This window comes from Ranitomeya imitator, chromosome 8, assembly GCF_032444005.1.
Source record: "Ranitomeya imitator isolate aRanImi1 chromosome 8, aRanImi1.pri, whole genome shotgun sequence".
Lineage (NCBI taxonomy): Eukaryota > Metazoa > Chordata > Amphibia > Anura > Dendrobatidae > Ranitomeya > Ranitomeya imitator.
The window spans coordinates 120286804-120308809 of NC_091289.1; the positions used below are offsets into that span (position 1 = coordinate 120286804).

A 22006-nucleotide genomic window follows, 5' to 3' on the forward strand; every position below is an offset into this window, starting at 1 on the left:
GGGTCGTTTCGGATACAACGATGCCAAATATGTGTACTTCATTTTTGTTTTTACAGAAATATATGTATTTATTTGTATACTATTTTTCATTTTTTTTATCTTTATTTTGTGATTTAAAAAATATATATTTTTACAATTTTACACATTTTTTTTTTTTCACTTTTTTGCCTTGTCCCAGTATGGGACTGCTCTGACCGCTGATCTACTCTAATACTCTGTTCATGTACGACTGTCTGCAGAAGCGCACCTCCCGTGGTGCTTTATCTGTACCGCGGATGCCGTGTAGGGATTAAGAGCTTATCACCGTTCCCTCTGACTTCTGGTCAGAAGATCAGGACAGGAGCTTCTCCGGGTTGAGTTGAAGACGGCAGCTGGGGAATATTTTACCACATCCTAGTAGCAGACATTAGTGATACCACTCCATACAAACAAAAAAGATGCTGGAGTGGTGGTTTAACAGTCTGGCTCGATCCAGTCCAGCACAGCACTGTTCACAGTGTACAGTGATTACAGTCTCCTCTCCTTGTAATCCTGATTAGGCTGGGTTCACACAAGTGTATACATACCGTATATACTCGAGTATAAGCTAACCCGAGTATAAGCCGACCCCCCTAATTTTGCCACAAAAAACTGGGAAAACTTAATGACTTCAGTATAAGCCTAGGGTGGAAAATGCAGCAGCTAACGGTAAATGTCAAAAGTAAAAATAGATACCAATAAAAGTAAAATTAATTGAGACATCAGTAGGTTAAGTGTTTTTGAATATCCTTATTAAATCAGGAGCCCCATATAATGCTCCATACAGTTCATGATGGGCCCCATAAGATGCTCCATACAAAATATGCCCCATATAATCCTGCATAAAGGTTAATAATGGCCCCATAAGATGCTCCATAGACATATTTGCCCAATATAATGCTGCACAAATGCTGATTATGGCCCCATAAGATGCTCCATAAAGATGTCTGCCCCATATAGTGCTGCACAAACGTTGATTATGGCCCCATACAGACACTTGCCCCATATAGTACTGCACAAACTTTATGGCCCCATATAGACACTTACCCCATATAGTGCTGCACAAACGTTATGGCCCTATACAGACACTTGCCCCATGTAGTGCTGCACAAACGTTATGGCCCCATACAGACACTTGCCCCATATAGTGCTGCACAAACGTTATGGACCCATATAGTGCTGCACAAACTTTATGGGCCCATACAGTGCTGCACAAACCTTATGGGCCCATACAGTGCTGCACAAACGTTATGGCCCCATACAATGCTGCACAAACGTTATGGCCCCATATAGACACTTGCCCCATATAGTGCTGCACAAACGTTATGGCCCCATATAGTGCTGCACAAACGTTATGGCCCCATACAGTGCTGCACAAACGTTATGCCCCCATATAGTGCCCCATATAGTGCTGCACAAACGTTATGGACCCATAGATGCTCCATACAGACACTTGCCCCATTTGCTGTGATAAAAAAAAAATCACATAGTCACCTCTCCGTCGCTCGGGCCCCCGGCACTTTCAATATTCACCTGCTCCTTGTTCCGGCACCGCTCCGTCTTCAGCACTGACGTTCAGGCTGAGGGCGCGCACTGACCACGTCACCGCGCTCTCTGACCTGAGCGTCACTGCTGAAGATGGAGCGGCGCCGGAACGAGAAGCAGATGACTATCGCGCAGCGGTGCGCTCCCCTCCCCATTATACTCACCTGCTTCCCCGGCGCTGCAGCTTCTTCCTGTAGTGAGCGATCACCGTTACCGCTCATTACAGTAATGAGTATGCGGCTCCACCTCTATGGGAGGTGGAGCCACATATTCATTACTGTAATGAGCGGTACCATGTGACCTCTCAGTACAGGAGGAAGCTGCTGGCGCTGGGAAGCCAGGGACCTGCAGGGTCCACGCCAGGAGCAGGTGAGTATAATTAGACAACCCCCGCTCCCCCTCACCTGCCGACCCCCTGGGTATGACTCGAGTATAAGCCGAGAGGGGGACTTTCAGCCCAAAAAAGTGGGCTGAAAATCTCGGCTTATACTCGAGTATATACGGTAATTGTCTGTTCTATGTGCAGAACAAAATGACGATTTTTCATCTGCATTGTCATCGTATGTAATTAGTGATGAGCGAGTATACTCGTTGCTCGGGTCTCCCCAAGCATGCTCGGGTGGCCTCCGAGTATTTTGGGAGGCTCAGAGATTTAGTTTTCGTCACCTCAGCTGCATGATTTATGGCTGAAATAACAAAAAATAAAATCAACAAGCATATTCGGTGGCGCAGTGGTTAGCACAGCAGCCTTGCAGCGCTGGGGTCCTGGGTTCAAACCCCACAAAGGACAACATCTGCAAAGAGTTTGCGTGGGTTTCCTCCGGGTACTCCGGTTTCCTCCCACATTCCAAAGACATACTGATAGGGAATTTAGATTGTGAGCCCAAACACCGATGATAATGTGTGTAATCTGTAAAGCACTGCGGAATATGTTAGCGCTATATAAAAATAAAGGTTAATATTATTATTATATTATAGTGGAAAAGAATAGGAGGAAACCCTCTAACAAGAATCATAAATAAAGTAATTTTAAGTGGTTCCACTTATAATTTTATGGACTGTAATGCGGGCCAAGTGCAAACAACAACAGAAAAAAACAGCCAAGAAAAAAAGAACAACAGTTATGAAGCCCATTAGGAATAACCAGTTATAAATCTTTATTAGTATCAAATAAGGGAAAAGGGCAGATAGAGTAGAGGAACAAAATAGATGTTTACAGCATCCAGAAATTGTAAATGACAGACATGTCACAAATAACAAGTACACACATCAATGATAGATGCATGTGATCCATAGTAAACGGCACCCCAGAATATGAAAAAATAATAGTACTAGTACCTTAATATATTGCGGTAACAAAATCACCATGGCATGCCCGTCGAGGTGGACTGAATTTGCAGAATTGGCAAAACAAAAATTGGAACAGGACCCTCAGTTTACAGAGAACATTATGTTCAGTGATGAGGCAAATTTTTTTGGGAGGGCCATTACATGGATACACCTAAATAACATGGGAATGGTGACAGTTTTCTTGCGTAGGGTGTCTTGCATTGAAATCTGCTGTAATGACCCGGGTACTGCGTTCACCAGACATCAACACAATTTCTATCCGCTCCTCACATGTTAACCTCTGCTACATGTCAATGGCTGTAAACAGAGAGAAACTTGTAAATAACTCATGAAAGAGTAAAGTTACGTTAAAACCAAGCACACCATTGTTTTTCTTGTGAAATTCTCAATAAGTTTGATGTGTCACATGACCCTCTTACCATTGGAAAAAATAAAGCTGGATCCAAAATGGCATCATTGTCACCACCCATCTTGAAAAGTTTTCCCCCTCCCATACACTAATGTGCCACAAACAGGAAGTTGATATCACCAGCCATTCCCATTTTATTTAGGTGTATCCATATACATGGCCCACCCTGTATAACAATAAACATACTGTAGATGGATGGAAAAAATTGGACCGAGAAAAACAAAATAATGTGCAAACCAATTTATTATGAGACAGTTCTGACAGACTAGTTGTACAGATATTTTAGTAGCTAAGGATGAAAAAAGCAGTCTTTCTTTTTCAACTGTCTTAATACAGTAAAGTAGTCAAGCATATATATTTGGCTAAAATGCCTATGTACTCGTATATAGGCTGGATTTTGCCCCAATAATATTATAGCACTCACACTTGAGTATTATATCGTCATTCAGTGACGTGTGCCAGAAAGTACAAATTTATTATTATTCTGAAACAATTCCCCCTTAGATTTTTTGAGAAATTTATATATAGGTGAGGGATGCCAAACACTCTTGAGGTTTGTAGATCAAATTATTTTACCATAGTATCGAAAAATAAAGTGCATCTAAAGAAAAAGATTTATATAAAGTGTAAAGTGCATATAAAGATGCTTCAGTAGTGCAGGGTATATACCATATCAGACATGTAGCTACTGGGCAGGCATAATATTTACCACTGTTCAATATTGATTGACCACATTAAAGAATTTTTATATGCACTTTGTCTTGACTTGAGAACCAAAATTGTTGAAAAATATCAACAATCTCAAGGTTACAAGTCCATCTCTAGAAATCTTGATGTTCCTTTGTCCACAGTGTACAACATAATTGTGACTCTGAGTCACTACTCATGGATAAGCAGTGAGACGGGATAGTGAGGAGGCCCAATGTCGGATACCAGGAGGGCTTGTAGTACTGAAGAGTAAGACAAAGGAGTGGTCAAGTAGCAGTTCAGGGTCAAATGCCAGGAGAGTATGTCAAGATAAGGAGATAAAACAAATGGATAGTCAGTGGTCAAGGCTGGGGTCAGTTATCTGAGGTTAGAGTGTGTCAAGAGCAAAAGGGATAACACACACAAATAGTTACAACAAATTCTAGGTCTGGCAACAAGATGAGGACTAGATTAGATTGAGCAGCAGGCCTGTCAATCAAAATGCTGACAACCAAGTACACGCCGCTTGTCACTCAAAGCATTTGTAGGCCACAGTGAATGATGAAATTGAGAAAAAAACAAAATGACCATAATATCACACAAAACCCCAAAAATGTGCCAGACAAAATTGTTGGCACCATTCAAAATTGTGGGTAAACAATTTTGTTTCAAGCATGTGAAGCTCATTCAAACTCCCCTGTGGCAAGTAACAGGCGTGGGCAATATGAAAATCACACTTGAAACTAAGTAAAAAGGGGAGAAGTTGACTCAATCTATATATTGTGTGTCTGTGTATGCCACAATAAGCATGGAGAACAACATAATCAAGAAGTTTACTACCCATGGCACTGTATCTAATCTCCCTAGACAGCAGAGAAAAATTGAAGCAAGTTGCAATACAGGGTAATTTGGATGGTGGATAAGAATCCCCATTCAAGTTCCAAAGAATTTTGAGCTATCCAGCAGGCTCAGAGTACATCAGTGTCAGCGAGAACGATCTGTTGACATTTGAATGAAACTAAACACTATGGCAGGAGATCCAAGAGGACCCCACTACTGATATTGCGACATAAAAAATCTAGACTGCAGTTTTCCATAATGAATGTGAGTAAATAAAAATTCTTCTTTGAAAGAGTCTTGTGGACAGATGAGACCAAGATAGAGCTTTTTGGTAAAGTACATCATTCTACTGTTTACTGAAAAATGAAGTAGGAAAAGAACACAATACCTACAGTCAAATATAGTGGGGGTTCAAAAATGTTTTTTTTTTGCTGCCTCTGGCACTGTGTACAAGGCATAATAAAAGCTGACCACTACCAAAAGATTTGGGGTTGCAGTGTAGTGCCCAGTATCAGGAAGCTGGATTTGCATCCTAATTCATGGGTCTCGCAGCTGGACAATGACCAGAAACATACATAGGAATCGGCAGGGTGAGTTGCAGTTTTTAGCTTTACCTATTATCCAGAGTGAGTTGCCACACTAATGTAACAATAAGACTGCAAAAGTCCCATATATTGTTCTTGCACAAGGGCCCTCGTCTGTCTGTGGCGACTTGTGGAGAAGATGAAGTTGGGTGAGAAGATATGATGATGGGGAGAGATATAATGCTAAATAAAGTAATCGATAATGCCAAAAGGGAGATTAAACCAAGGGGCAAGGGTAGATTATACTTATATCTGGAGCAGACTGGAGTGAAGTAATATCTTAATAAGTTGAGGGGGAAAGTTCTGGAGTTTGAGAGGATCTTGGACGTAGTACTAAGAAGAGCTAATTTGGTGATGGAGGAGATTAGCTTTAGATGATTCTAAAGATGAGGAGAAATGATCTTTAGGTAATTCTAAAGTGGACAGACGATCGTTATATGTTAAATTACCAAGATGAGAGTAATACATTGAGGAACGCATATCTACATATATCAACGGAACATATTATACAGAGTTTATAAATCTATAGGTCTGTATAGGAACAACATAATAAAAAAACAACAACAAACAATTTTGTTCTACAATGCCAACCAGTCAAGGACCAAATCACTCAGCTATCTTTCAAAAGAAAAGTATTCCAAAATAAGTAGTGGAATTCATTTGCATGTGTCATTTGGTTTAAATTCTTAGTATTCATTTTGTTTTTATGTGATATATATTTGTTGATTCAGCAATTCCTATTTTTATCCATATTTAATTTCCTCCTAAAGAAAGCTATCATGGATATTGATATTAAAATGGAGATCAGCAAATTTCTTAACAATGAAAACTGGGATTCTGATAAACTGAAAATTATTCTTGAAAATGTTGCCATTCCCAAGGATAAAGAAGATTGGCTGTGGACTCTGGTTGTGGTACGACATCACATTTAATATTTAGTATTTTGCAAATGTTCTCAGATTAAGAAGGACCATGACTGGTAACCAAATTTCACCAATTACGGTACTTAAGGTTACATGAAGGATTGTGGCAGCCAAAGAATGATAGCTCTTATTATGGGAGGTTTGTCCTATAAGTTTTCCCATGGTCACGTAAATTATTTTAAACTGGTAGATGGGAATTACAAGTGCCAAAATAATCTACCGCATCTGCCAATATCTGTTGCCCCACTGACAGAGGGTGGAGGTGAGCGAGGGCTGAATCGCTGGCAAGAAGAAGCACTAAACTTATATACACACATGTGCCCTACCTGTCTTTTATGGGTGCCTAGGGGTACATTTCTGATGGGATTGTTATAGCAGGGGCAATTTGTGTTGAGCTTGCTGTACAAAATCTAATTGGATACATGGTTGATTGTACCAGATAGATTGGGATTCGTACTCTGATAGACAAAATAAGTAGGAAGACTGATAGAAAACCGACGTCAATATAGAAGACAGTGCTTTGGATCCGTATACAGTGGCTTACAAAAGTAATTAACCCCTTGGCATTTTTCATGTTTTGCTACCTCAAAACCTGGAATGTCACTGATTTTTTAGGGTTTGAATCGGCTCATGTAAAGAACATGACTACAACTGTGTACATTTTGTACCAGAAATTGCTTGCACCAGAAATGTTTAGAGACTTCATAGCAAAAGAGGTGAATACATATGCACATGCTGATTTTTAGTTATTTGATCCCATACATTTTTGCCTATATCTTTCTCACTGGACTTCACCAACTTGGACTATTTAATGCTGATGCATTCCTTGGTACAGATCTGCAGTAATTTACCATATGACAGTTAACGCTGCTTTAGAATATGTATATTATAGTGCAATGGACGACAGTACATTTTGAAAAAATATATGGACCCTTTCAACAACATCCTCAAAGAAAAGAAACAGTGAGAACAATAATAAAAAATGCTTTTTGTTTGTTTCTTTCTTATTTTTAGGGAGGTGTAATCCTGTGCATCTTGACATTGTTAATGAAATTATTTTATTGGAGTCGACCAGTTCAAGTAAGCCTCGCTTTACATATTTTATTAACTATTGTAATTCAGACTGTTTATCGGGAGCCACACTTACTTTTTTGTGGCAGGTATTGGAAGCCGTAACCAAATAGGAATCTAAATCAAAGAGAAAGTATAAATGACTGATACTTCTCTTTTTTGTATCCACACCCATATTTGGCCACAAAAACTGTGTCAAGAAGTGCCATAAAATCTGCATATGTGATTCTATAGATGAGTCTGATAAGGGCTAACTTCAGAGTTCAACATTTCACACATATGTAATCTTCTAATATTCAGATTGTGATATTATTCCACAGACACAACACAACAAATTTTTTTTAAAGGGAATCTGACAGTAGGTTAAACCCGCTAAGCCATCTACTGTTTATGGGCATACAGGTCATAGGAAGCTGAATGGAATGGTATCTTGATATCTACTATCAGATGTCTTGTTGCAGAAAAATCCACATTTTTCTTAATATGCAAATGAGCTGTTAAGATCTATGGGCCAGACACAGAATCTGCCTCCTAAGTTTATTTTATATGAATAGGGAAGTTACCAGCATGAGACATGTAGAACAGGAGAGCAGAGTGTCAGTCATTACATGTCTCACATTGTTAATACCCCTTTCAGTTAAAATAAGCTATGGAGGCAGATTTTCAGGGAGATCTCTGTGTCCAGCCAATATTTCTAAGAAGATGAAGCCATGAAATTATAGGCCAGTGAGCCTTACTTCTATACCAGGAAAGATCTTTGAACAAATTATTAAGCAACATGTATGTAAGTACTTGGAAAAGAATACATTATTTAACCAGAACCACCATGGGTTTGTAGTCATGCCAGACTAATTTAATTTCCTTCTGTTATGGAATCACTGACTGGGTGGATTAGGGTAATGTGATAGATATAATATATCTTGACTTCAGCAAAGCATTTGATAAAGTATCTCATAGTATCCTTATTGAAAAAATGACGAAGTATGGGATTGACATAAATGGCTTAGTGGTCGTACTCAAAAAGTGGTAGCAAATGGTTGCACATCCTGTTGGAAAAGTGTTTCAAGTGGGGTACCACAAGGCTCTGTCCTGGCTCGAGTGTTGTTCAACATTTTTATAAATGATCTAGATAAGGGAACTGAAGGTAAACTGATCAAATTTGCAGACAATGCTAGTACTGTGCTGTTGCCATCTTTTGCCCAGTATATATTTTTATAATAAAGGCACTTTACTATATCACACTTGTTTTTTATTATTATTTTTGGCTTTACAATTTGGTTATCATTTCTTATTCATTTACGTGTTTACTTCCATACATAGGGCCTTTTTTTGTTTTTTATTACCGAATGGTATGCCATTCATTCTTTAAGTAGTGGGCCTTTCTAAAGATTGGATATATTTATATATTTTCTCACTTGGACAGTAACACACGTTATTGTTTATTTTTTATTATAATAATTTTTTGTCCATTTGATTTAGTATTCTTTGTCCGCTGCTTCCATTTTATTTCGTTTGAATTGTATCAGATGCTTACCCTTCAGGCAACAGTCCATACAGCACTTTATTTAAACGGTATCAGCTGCCATAAATTCATGGAATACTCCTTACAGCACTGGCTGCACTTTATATTATTTATTGCTTCACTATTCCATGAATGCGCTGCACTTATTAATATATGTCCATCCAGGTTGCACAATATCCCATTAATAGGCAATGACCTTATTTATTTATATAATTTTTGCTCTGTGTCTCTCCATTATACAGGCCATTGACTGACAGGTGCACAATATTCATTGATGTTTTAATCTGATATTAAACAGATTATTTATAGTTAACGTATACCTCCCCATGTATTTATTACTCAGTAAATACGGCGCACCAACTGTCAGTTGTCTGGATGTTGGAAGCAAAGTAGAGATTTTTGTATGTGATGACATTATCACAAATAACCACTAGATGGAGCTGCAGCACCTGACATTTGCCTGATCTTGTTTCATTCTTTTTTGGTACATGGTTTTGACATAGATTTTTGCACCTCTTTGCTTTAATTATATGTAAACTAATATCGTGAGCTGTGAAATCATGTAATTACTAGTGATGAGCGAGTATGCTCGTTACTCGAGTTTCTCCGAGCATGCTCGGGTGGTCTCCGAGTATCTCAGTGGAGAAACTCGAGTAATGAGCATACTCGCTCATCACTAGTAATTACGTAATGTATGTATGATTGATTACCACTTCTGTCTCTGGTAAAACAATCTCCTTTAAATTTGTTTTTTAAATTGATTTTATACTTTACTTAATAAATATGATTTTTTTTATTATTGATTTTTCGGGTAGTTTAATTTCTGTTGGTATATGGTTTATCAAAAAAATTCCCATACACTAGTTCCACCCAGTATTGTGGTGTGCTGACAACAGGCAGATAGTTAGCAACTACCAGTGTGTAAGTTCTTAGGTCCATAAGAAAACTATAAAATAGCTCTGGACAACCCCTTTAAGAGTGTTTTCCTTTTTATTAACATCGTTATATTTGATAGAATGAAGTAATGAATGTAGTAATAAATGAAGCAGAAGAACCAGAAGATGACAATGATTACATAGAGGATCAAATGTCTACCCCGACACCTGAAACAGGACAAAATGTCCCATATCTTAGAAGTGAAAGGCGGAGTGACCCAGGTACTGAGCAGACTAAGAAGGATAAATGCCCCAGTCAACATTTACTAACGTCACACAAGTTTTCACAAACGCAAGAGGAAGACCTTGATGAACGTCATGAGCAAAAGAACTTTATTTCAGCCAAGGTTAATCGAGCCGATGTAAGTACTTTTAAAATGTGAAGACATCCATTAATCTTAGCAAACATTGCGGCAATGGTTGCAGCTTTAACCCCTTAGTGACAGAGCCAATTCGGTACTTAATGACCAGGCCAATTTTTGCAATTCTGACCACTGTCACTTTATGAGGTTATAACTCTGGAACACTTTAATGGATCCCGCTGATTCTGAGATTGTTTTTTCGTGACACTTCATGTTAGTGGTAACATTTCTTCGATATTACTTGCGATTATTTATGAAAAAAACGGAAATATGGCAAAAAAAATTTAAAATTTTGCAATTTTCAAACTTTGTATTTTTATGCCCATAAATCAGAGAGATATGTCACGAAAAATAGTTAATAAATAACATTTCCCACATGTCTACTTTACATCAGCACAATTTTGGAAACAACATTTTTTTTTGTTAGGGTTAAAAGTTGACCAGCAATTTCTCATTTTTACAACACCATTTTTTTTAGGGACCACATCACATTTGAAGTCATTTTGAGGGGTCTGTATGAGAGAAAATAACAAAGTGTGACACCATTCTAAAAACTGTACACTTCAAGGTTCTCAAAACCACATTCAAGAAGTTTATTAACCCTTTACGTGCTTCACAGGAACTGAAACAATGTGGAAGGAAAAAATGAACATTTAACTTTTTTTTTTGCAAACATTTTACTTCAGAACCATTTTGTTTATTTTCACAAGTGTAAAAACAGAAATTAAACCATAAATTTTGTTGTGCAATTTCTCCTGAATACGCCGATACCCAATATGTGGGGGTAAACCACTGTTTGGGCGCACCGCAGAACTTAGAAGTGAAGGAGCGCCGTTTGACTTTTTCAATGCAGAATTGGCTGGAATTGAGATTGGATGCCATGTCACGTTTAGAGAGCCCCTGATGTGCCTAAACAGTGGAAACCCCCCACACGTGACACCATTTTGGTTTTTTTTGCCTCCCTCTGGATCAACATGTTAGGGCATGTTAGGTTAGGCTATGGATTGAACTAGATGGACTTATAGTCTTCCTTCAACCTTAATAACTATGTAACTATGTAACCCTAAATTTAGCCCCAACCCTAACCCTAAATTTAGCCCCAACCCTAACCCTAAATTTAGCCCCAACCCTAACCCTAAATTTAGCCCCAACCCTAGCCCTAAATTTAGCCCCAACCCTAACCCTAAATTTAGCCCCAACCCTTACCCTAACCCTAAATTTAGCCCCAACCCTAACCCTAAATTTAGCCCTAACCCTAATTTTAGCCGCAACTGCTCTCTCCTGCTGGCCGGCAGATGGCGACAGATGGCGGGCGCACTGCACATGCGCCCTCCATTTTTTTTCCCCATGAAGACGACGGCGGGCAGGAGAGGACGCAGGAGGATCCAGGGACACCGGTAAGTATAATAGGGTCCCCGAATCCCCCTATTTCTCTGTCCTCTGATGTGCGATCACATCAGAGGACAGAGAATTACACATCGCTTTTTTTTTTGCAACCGCCGGTAAACGGAAATTAAAAAGGAAATCGCGTTTTTTTTTTGTTTTTTTTTTGCGATCACCGGTAAACGTTTAATTACCGGCGATCGCAACTCGGGGGTTGGTAAAAAAAAACCAAATCATGTTCTCTGGGGTCTCGGCTACCCCCGGCAACCGAGACCCCAGAGAAAATTCGACTCTGGGGGGTGCTATTCACTTTTTAAGTACCCTTAACTGCCACCGTTTAAAGGGTTATCGGCGGTCGTTAAGGGGTTAAGCAACGCTTTATTGTAACAAAAAGTGCCATTTTTGTTAATTTACTCATCTCTAAGTTTTGGGTATCAAGCAAAGACCCTCTGGTCCCCCTAAGATAAATAGATAATTATTTAATTGTTTATTATATCTGAAAATTCATTAACTTCCCTTTAGTTGGGTTACTCGATCTTATAGTGACAATTTGGAATTATATGTCTTTATGTTCTCTGAAAAGGGTCACCAAAATGTCATATATGATGACTCTGTGGACTGAACCACCCAAGTTGCCCATGGGAGGACATAATCTTTCATCACAGTTACTGATGATGATTGCACAGCTTCTTTCACAAAAATTATAATGGAGATGATGAGCCAACTTCTCTGACTGTATTCCAATAATCTTTCATCATATTTGGCTAAATACGGAGGAGCGAATAATTATACTGTCCTTTCATTAGAGATAATAGTGGTTCTACATGCCCTTGTGATACTGTGCTGATGCGTCATTGGAATTATAGTAGAGCATAGAAGGGAAAAATCTGATTGAAATATGGAACTCAAAACATTTACTCTGGATTGATGTTCTAAATATAAATATAATCCACCTGTGTGTAATCAAGGCTCTGTATAAATGCACCTGCTCTCTGATAGTCTCAGGGCTCTGTTTGAAGCACAGAGAGCATCATGAAGACCAGGGAACACAACAGGCAGGTCCGTGATACTGTTGTGGAGATGTTTAAAGCTGGATTTTGATGCAAAATGATTTCCAAAACTTTAAACATCCCAAGGAGCACTGTGCAAGCGATCATATTGAAATGGAAGGAGTATCATACCACTGCAAATCTACCAAGACCCGGCCGTCCCTCTAAACTTTCATCTCAAACAAGGAAAAGACTGATCAGAGATGCAGCCAAGAGGCCCATGATCACTCTGGATGAACTGCTGAGATCTACAGCTGAGGTGGGACAGTCTGTCCATAGGACAACAATCAGTCGTCCACTGCACAAATCTGGCCTTTATGGAAAAGTGGCAAGAAGAAAGCCATTTCTCAAAGATATCCATAAAACGTGTTGTTTAAAGTTTGCAACAAGCCACCTGAGAGACACACCAAACATGTTTAAGAAGGTGCTCTGGTCAGATGAAACTGGTGCTCTGGTCAGATAAAACCAAAATCTAACTTTTTGGCAACAATGCCAAACGATATGTTTGGGGTAAAGACAACACAGCTCATCACCCTGAATTCACCATCCCCACTGTCAAACATGGTGGTGGCAGCATAATGGTTTGGGCCTGCTTTTTTTCAGCAGTGACAGGGAAGATGGTTAAAATTGATGGGAAGATGGATGGAGCCAAATACAGGACCATTCTTGAAGAAAACCTGTTGGAGTCTGCAAAAGACCTGAGACTGGGACGGAGATTTGTCTTCCAACAAGACAATGATCCCAAACATAAAGCAAAATCTACAATGGAATGGTTCACAAATAAACATATCCAAGTGTTAGAATGGCCAAGTCAAAGTCCAGACCTCAATCCAATCGAGAATCTGTGGAAAGAGCTGAAAACTGCTGTTCACAAACGATCTCCATCAAACTTCACTGAGCTCAAGCTGTTTCCCAAGGAAGAATGGGCAAGAATTACAGTCTCTTGATGTACAAAACTGATAGAGACATACCCCAAGCGACTTGCAGCTGTAAAAGCAACAAAAGGTGGCGCAACAAAGTATTAAGTTAAAAGGACCGAATAATATTGCACGCCCCACTTTTCAGTTTTTGAATTTCCACAAAAATTTAAAATAACCAATAAATTTTGTTCAACTTCACAATTGTGTTCCACTTGTTGCTAATTCTTCACCAAAAATTTACATTTGGTATCTTTATGTTTGAAGCATGATATATGGGAAAAGGTTGAAAAGTTCCAGGGAGCCGAATACTTTCGCAAGGCACTGTATCAATACATTATTTTTATTGCAGATTTCCCCTGTAAATGGGGCTGGTATATTAGCACCAGTTCCAGTGGAATTTGAGACCCTTTCTGAATAGCAAATTGTCTGGGTCTCCAAGGACCCAACAGGTCCCGTTCCCTCCCTATACAAAGCAATCACATGTTTAGTGGGTCTGGAGGAGGAAACTCCGTAACGGCTACTGCTTCCTAATCCAAGGAGCCGAATACTTTCACAAGGCACTGTATGTTAAAATCCCCCCAAATGTCTTTTAAAGACATTATGCAGGGCACAGTGTGTAAAATAAATTAAAAAAAGCAAAACTAAAATGAAAACTAAACAGGAAGAAATAAAACAAAACTAGAAGAAAGCGACACTGCCAGTCTGAATCACTGTTTCTGATCCTTCCCTCATTGAAAAAAAAAATATTTTCAATATATAAAAATAATTTCTATGGAAAAGGAAACACTTTGAAATGTTTTTGCAGTCCTTTCTGGTCATAAAAGAAAATACATTTAAAAAAGTGAATAATAGACATGTATTTCCTATTTTTCTATACATTTTCTCCTGATGTCAGGTAATAAAAAAAAAATATAGAAATTACATGAATCTTAAGACTCATGTATGTTGAAAAAAGGGGCAAAAACTATTTGAATTTTTTTAGAGCCCTTAAAAGCTTATGTATAGTAAAACCCTATAATCTAGCCTGGTCGGAAAGAGGGAAGAACAGCCCAGTCATGAACTGGTTAAGCCTGGATCACTGCTTTCAGAAATTACTGTCTCCACCCCGGGTATAACCCGCACATTATCCGCTTACTTCCCGCATGGTGGGCACAGCCCCATGCGGGAAGTAAGCGGATCAATGCATTTCTATGGGTGCAGAATCGCTGCGATTCTGCACAAAGAAGTGACATGCTGCGGGTTATAAACCGCTGCGTTTCTGCGCGGTTTTTCCCGCAGCATGTGCACAGCGGTTTGCGGTTTCCATAAGGTTTACAGGTTACTGTAAATGCAATGGAAACTGCTGCGGACCCGCAGCATCAAAATCGCCGCGGTAAAAACCGCAACGTGTGCACATAGCCTTAAGTTCATCAAGCTTAACCTTTCTCCACATTCTGTTTTGCTACATTATTTATAACCCACAATGTTAGAAAAGCATTCATAGCATCATAGAATGTTCGAAGGGACCTTCAGGGTCATCGTGTCCAACCCCCGGCTCAATGCCGGATTTACTGAACCATCTCAGACAGATGTCTGTCCAGCCTCTGTTTGAAGACTTCCATTGAAGGAGAACTCGCCACCTCTCGTGGCAGCCTGTTCCACTCATCGATCACCCTCACTGTCAAAAAGTTTTTCCCAATATCTAATCTGCATCTTCTCCCTTTCAGTTTTATTCCATTACTTCTCGTGTTTCCATGTGCCCCGGGAACCATATTTGTGGTTAAAAAAAGAATTAAAATAAAAAATAAAGTTATACTCACCTCTCAGCGCTGAACGCGGCCGTCCGGTCTCAGGTTGCTGTGCGAGCAGGGCCTGCGGTGATGTCGCGGTCACATGACCGTGACGTCACGAATGTCCTTCTCGCACAGCATCTTTGGAACCGGACCGCCGCCTGCAGCGCCGAGGAGATCGAGACGTTAGAGGGTGAGTATATCATTATTTTTTTATTTTTAACATTACTATTGATGCTGCATATTGCTGCATATGCAGCATCAATAGTATGAGTAAAATCCCGCAGCGGAACCCGCAGGACAAAACGTGATAAATCTGCAGGGATAACCGCAGCGGGTTTGCCCTGCAGATTTATCAAATCCGCTGCGGGAAAACCCACGGGGACCCGACGCAACGTGTGAACATGGCCTAAGTCTTTTTTCAACCTTTGTAACTCCATAGAATCTAAATTCAGCTGCGACATGCATTGTTATTTTATTAATACTGCTCTTCACCAAAGTAGTGAAGGAGGGAAAACACAAGGGACTCTGGAGATTAATTCTAGTGGCAGAATTTCCACCCTTTTCTCGCCTTTTTAAGTTCTTGTTTGGTTATTTATTTTTTATCAAACATAGCATTCTCTAGCTGGTGCAGTTTTCATATGTTTCCTGCAGCCCAAAAAATTACATGAATAAATACATGTGAAAAAAGCACAAAATTACTAAAAAAAAAATGAAATGCAGCCATAGAACTCACTGTGAAGGAGGTGTTGAACAGCTTGAGCCTATATTGAAGACATTTTAAAAACTCACATCTCAGTATTCAATGCTATGTCAATTTTGAGTTTTAGATTTTTGGTTAAATTTTGACTTCTTTATTTATAGTCTCTAACGTATCAGAATGAAGAACATGATGACACATCAAATGCAGAGGAATTTAGTTTATTCCAAACGCTTGAAGCCACCGGACGGAATGACTGTTTAGAAAGTATCAGTAGTGAAAACCAGACACCAGCCGACATTCTGCAGGATGAGGATGATGATTTATATTCTGAGTTTCCTTCTCAAAAATCGCGTCTATATAAACATCAGAGTGTTGTGCAAGCATGCTTGTCTGGACAAATAAGCCAAAGTTCTTCATCATCAAATGAAAAAATAAAAGATAATGCATGTGTGGAATCTGACCAAACACTTTCACATGTAAGTACATTTTTAATTAAAAAAATTATTAAGGTCCCTCTTGCTGATCACTGAGAGGGTTGGTCTGAAAATGCTTCTCTGTGGAGTCCCATCTTTAAAGGAGCAGAAGTGTGTATGCTCTAGTAGAGTTGAGCGACCTTGACCTTTTTAGAGTCGAGCCGGGTTTCGCGAAACCCGACTATCTCAAAAGTCGGGTCGAGTGAAATCGGCCGATTATGACGTAAAGTCGGGATCGACCGAAACACGAAACCCAATGCAAGTCAATGGGGCAGCATAGTCGGCAGTGAGTGGGGGCCAGGAAAACACCTAGAGTGCCCATTTTAATGTAAAAACCATCCATTCTTCTTAATGAAGCTTGTCAAGCGTAATTTACCTTATAATAATTGGAAGGCATTTGAAATTGAGGGTCATTTGGCTAAAGTTGTGTGGGGTAGGGCTGGTTCAAGTAATTAGTGGGCCCAGGAAATCTGGACCACGTCACGGCAGTGGAGCAGGGAGAGGTAAGTATTTCAACTTTGCAAGTGCTGTGATCCTGAGCAAGCAGGGGGGGCCCACTTGTTGGCATTGGCACTGGCACAGGGCCCCTCAAAGTACAGCGGTGTGTTTGCACGGCGGGGGCGCCTCCCACCGGCAGCAACACTTTTGCGTACTATGAGAGGCCCTGTGCCAGTGACGTCGCCAACTAGTATTCCTCCCCCCACCTGATGAAGGAACCTGCACTTTCATCTGCACCTTCCTCTTTGTCCCCGTGTAAGGTGGTATGGTATGCGGGAAGAGCAACCTGACTTTCAGCAGGGTCACAATGTTGTTGTGTAGCATGCACGGGGAATGTTGCGTTATGGGTCAATGTACCAGCAGACTCATCTATCACTGGCTGGGCAATGGGCACGATGAAGTGGAAACACAGATATAGGCCCAAAGAATAAAGTGGGCTAAATGCAGTTCAAAATTGGTAACACAGGAATAACCAGGGGGCATTGCAGTGGAGGACAACTGGAATGAGAGGCTGACACAGAGAGTAGGGCCAAATCAGTAAGTAGTCGAAATGCAGTTCAAAATTGGCAACCGTAGTAAACAGGCGGCACAGCTTTGTTCAGTGGAGAACAGCAAGGAGTGGCAGACACCGATAGTAGGCCCCAACCCAACTAGTAGGCCAAATGCAGTCTAACATTAACAACTACTTAACGAGAGCCTGAAAATGGAATTTCAGGACAGGAAACCAGGAGAACAGCAAGGAGTGGCAGACACCGATAGTAGGCCCCAAACCAACTAGTACGCCAAATGCAGTTGTTCCATTTAACCACAATTTAATGAGAGCCTGAAGATAGAAGCTCAGGAAAGGCAACCTGGGGAACACCTTGGAGTGTAACACACCATCTCTCTCCACCCCATACCCATTTTGTAGGCCTAATGCAGTGTACTTTTCTACAACTACTAAACGAGAGTCGGAAGACCGAAGCAATGGCAAGGAAACCTGGGGAACACCTTGGAGTGTAACACACCCTCTCTCTACACCCCATACCCAATTTGAAGGCCTAATGCAGCGTAGTTTCCAACAACTACTAAACGAGAGCCGGAAGATCGAAGCTCAGGAAAGGCAACCTGGGGAACACCTTGGAGTGGAACACACCCTCTCTCTACACCCCATACCCAATTTGAAGGCCTAATGCAGTGTAGTTTCCAAGAACTACTAAACGAGAGCCGGAAGATCGAAGCTCAGGAAAGGCAACCTGGGGAACACCTTGGAGTGTAACACAACGTCTCTCTACACCACGGAAGGGCTGATTCTTAGGAAGGAAGGCTGTTGGAAATAAGCATTGCGCGTCCGAGGGTGATTATATTCTTATTAGGTATATACTCACCCTCAGACGCGCCCTGCTTCTTTATTTGGAATGAATGTTTATTTGCAATGTGGTGTTGACTTTCTCTATTATTTTGGTAATTAATGATTTTATTATTTTCATTGTTTTGCATCTTCTCGGCAATAATATAAAGAAGACGCGACAGGACAACACTCGGTGGATGCCATATGTGTGTTTTCAATTGAAAAAACCTTTCAGTTAACTACTTGCAGGAGAAAGTAATTGTAGCTGGTGGCCATTTTTAGTACTGTACCAGATTTTAGTTGTGTGTTTGTTTTTAATGTTAAAATGTCTGCATTTGATATCTCACCAGTATTTTCTTTTTTATAAGCAAAATCCTTTTTTTTTTATTTTATGATGTTGGTTCAAGGGGTACACGGGCAGCAGTAGACAGGTCAGTGGAGGCCTAGTGGAAGGAGGGACCGCAGACAGGCTTCGAAGCCCTAACATAATAAATTGGGCTGCCTGTAGGCAATTTTAAATTGGTTCCAGGGGAACACGGGCAGCAGTAGACAGGTCAGTGGAGGCCTAGAGGAAGGAGGGACCGCAGATGCGCCAATGTTTCCCCCATACCAAATTTGTAGGCCTAATGCAGTGTAGTTTCCAACAACTACTAAACGAGAGCCGGAATATCGAAGCTCAGGAAAGGCAACCTGGGGAACACCTTGGAGTGTAACACACCCTCTCTCTACACCCCATACCCAATTTGAAGGCCTAATGCAGTGTAGTTTCCAAGAACTACTAAACGAGAGGCGGAAGATCGAAGCTCAGGAAAGGCAACCTGGGGAACACCTTGGAGTGTAACACACCCTCTCTCTACACCCCATACCCAATTTGAAGGCCTAATGCAGTGTAGTTTCCAAGAACTACTAAACGAGAGCCGGAAGATCGAAGCTCAGGAAAGGCAACCTGGGGAACACCTTGGAGTGGAACACACCATCTCTCTACACCCCATACCCAATTTGAAGGCCTAATGCAGCGTAGTTTCCAACAACTACTAAACGAGAGCCGGAAGATCGAAGCTCAGGAAAGGCAACCTGGGGAACACCTTGGAGTGGAACACACCATCTCTCTACACCCCATACCCAATTTGAAGGCCTAATGCAGCGTAGTTTCCAACAACTACTAAACGAGAGCCGGAAGATCGAAGCTCAGGAAAGGCAACCTGGGGAACACCTTGGAGTGGAACACACCCTCTCTCTACACCCCATACCCAATTTGAAGGCCTAATGCAGTGTAGTTTCCAAGAACTACTAAACGAGAGCCGGAAGATCGAAGCTCAGGAAAGGCAACCTGGGGAACACCTTGGAGTGTAACACAACGTCTCTCTACACCACGGAAGGGCTGATTCTTAGGAAGGAAGGCTGTTGGAAATAAGCATTGTGCGTCCGAGGGTGATTATATTCTTATTAGGTATATACTCACCCTCGGACGCGCCCTGCTTCTTTATTTGGAATGAATGTTTATTTGCAATGTGGTGTTGACTTTCTCTATTATTTTGGTAATTAATGATTTTATTATTTTCATTGTTTTGCATCTTCTCGGCAATAATATAAAGAAGACGCGACAGGACAACACTCGGTGGATGCCATATGTGTGTTTTCAATTGAAAAAACCTTTCAGTTAACTACTTGTAGGAGAAAGTAATTGTAGCTGGTGGCCATTTTTAGTACTGTACCAGATTTTAGTTGTGTGTTTGTTTTTAATGTTAAAATGTCTGCATTTGATATCTCTCCAGTATTTTCTTTTTTGTAAGCAAAATACTTATTTTTATATTTTCTGATGTTGGTTCCAGGGGTACACGGGCAGCAGTGCCCTGGTCAGTGTAGTAGTAGTTGAAAGAATGGACCGCAGACAGGCATCGAAGGCCTAAAATAAAAAAATTGGGCTGGCTGTAGGCAATTTTAAATTGGTTACAGGGGTACACGGGCAGCAGTGGTGTGGTCAGTGGAGGCCTAGTGGAAGGAGTGACCGCAGACAGGCATCGAAGGCCTAAAATAATAACACATGGCTGTAGGCAATTTTAAATTGGTTCCAGGGGTACACGGGCAGCAGTGGTGTGGTCAGTGGAGGCCTAGTGGAAGGAGTCACCGCAGACAGGCATCGAAGGCCTAAAATAATAACACATGGCTGTAGGCAATTTTAAATTGGTTCCAGGGGTACACGGGCAGCAGTGGTGTGGTCAGTGGAGGCCTAGTGGAAGGAGTCACCGCAGACAGGCATCGAAGGCCTAAAATAATAACACATGGCTGTAGGCAATTTTAAATTGGTTCCAGGGGTACACGGGCAGCAGTGGTGTGGTCAGTGGAGGCCTAGTGGAAGGAGTCACCGCTGACAGGCATCGAAGGCCTAAAATAATAACACATGGCTGTAGGCAATTTTAAATTGGTTCCAGGGGTACACGGGCAGCAGTGGTGTGGTCAGTGGAGGCCTAGTGGAAGGAGTGACCGCAGACAGGCATCGAAGGCCTAAAATAATAACACATGGCTGTAGGCAATTTTAAATTGGTTCCAGGGGTACACGGGCAGCAGTGGTGTGGTCAGTGGAGGCCTAGTGGAAGGAGTCACCGCAGACAGGCATCGAAGGCCTAAAATAATAACACATGGCTGTAGGCAATTTTAAATTGGTTCCAGGGGTACACGGGCAGCAGTGGTGTGGTCAGTGGAGGCCTAGTGGAAGGAGTCACCGCAGACAGGCATCGAAGGCCTAAAATAATAACACATGGCTGTAGGCAATTTTAAATTGGTTCCAGGGGTACACGGGCAGCAGTGGTGTGGTCAGTGGAGGCCTAGTGGATGGAGTCACCGCAGACAGGCATCGAAGGCCTAAAATAATAACACATGGCTGTAGGCAATTTTAAATTGGTTCCAGGGGTACACAGGCAGCAGTGGTGTGGTCAGTGGAGGCCTAGTGGAAGGAGTGACCACAGACAGGCATCGAAGGCCTAACATAACAAAAATGTCAATACAATGGTATTGTCAGTGGCAGGCATTGAAGGATGTCAGCGCATAGACTAAACATTGGTGGAGCTGTGAGATAATTTTGCAAGTGGTAGAGCACTGTTTGAGCTGGGGTGGGGGGAAACTGTCTTGTGGCCGGCGGTACAGGCCCAGGGCCCCTCATATTACAACGGTGTGTCTGACGTTGGGTGCGCACCACCACCGCCAGAGACACTTTATTGTACTAGGAGGGACCCAGTGGCAGTGCCGTCGACCAAAAGCGGGCTCACCCACCTCTTCAGACAAACTGCACTCTCACGGGTGCTGTCGCCGAGTGTCGATACCACGGCCCCGTGTGGGGAGTTTGGCCATTTAGTGAGGTGTAAACATGTCGTATGCTGGACAATCAGGTGCTGAAAATTACGAGATTGGAAAAGGCATTCAGAATAGTCCACAGGCAAGACCTTTTCATAGGAAAGCTAGGTGTCAGCCGGGCAAGGTGGGGCAAAAGATTTGGAAATCCAGTTGTGGTTCATTTTAATGAAGGTTAGATCATCTACATTTTGGGTAGCCAGACGAGTCCTTTTTTCTGTTAGTATTGAACCTGCAGCACTGAATACTCTTTCTGATAGGACACTAGCTGCCGGGCAAGCAAGCTC

General features: G+C 41.3%; 1 protein-coding gene across 6 annotated transcripts in view; it reads left to right on the forward strand.

Moving 5' to 3' along the window:
• Nucleotides 1-22006, forward strand: part of LOC138647928 (uncharacterized) — a 223022-nt gene that overhangs the window by 180027 nt on the left and 20989 nt on the right. For 2 of the 6 annotated variants that reach the window (XM_069737300.1, XM_069737301.1), the window contains exons 8-11: nt 6204-6347; nt 7371-7436; nt 9965-10246; nt 16232-16546. In XM_069737300.1, the coding sequence (XP_069593401.1) occupies nt 6204-6347; nt 7371-7436; nt 9965-10246; nt 16232-16546 (807 nt within the window). The remainder of the gene's footprint in view (nt 1-6203; nt 6348-7370; nt 7437-9964; nt 10247-16231; nt 16547-22006) is intronic. The other 4 variants (XM_069737304.1, XM_069737302.1, XM_069737303.1 and 1 more) reach the window with 4 other exon arrangements.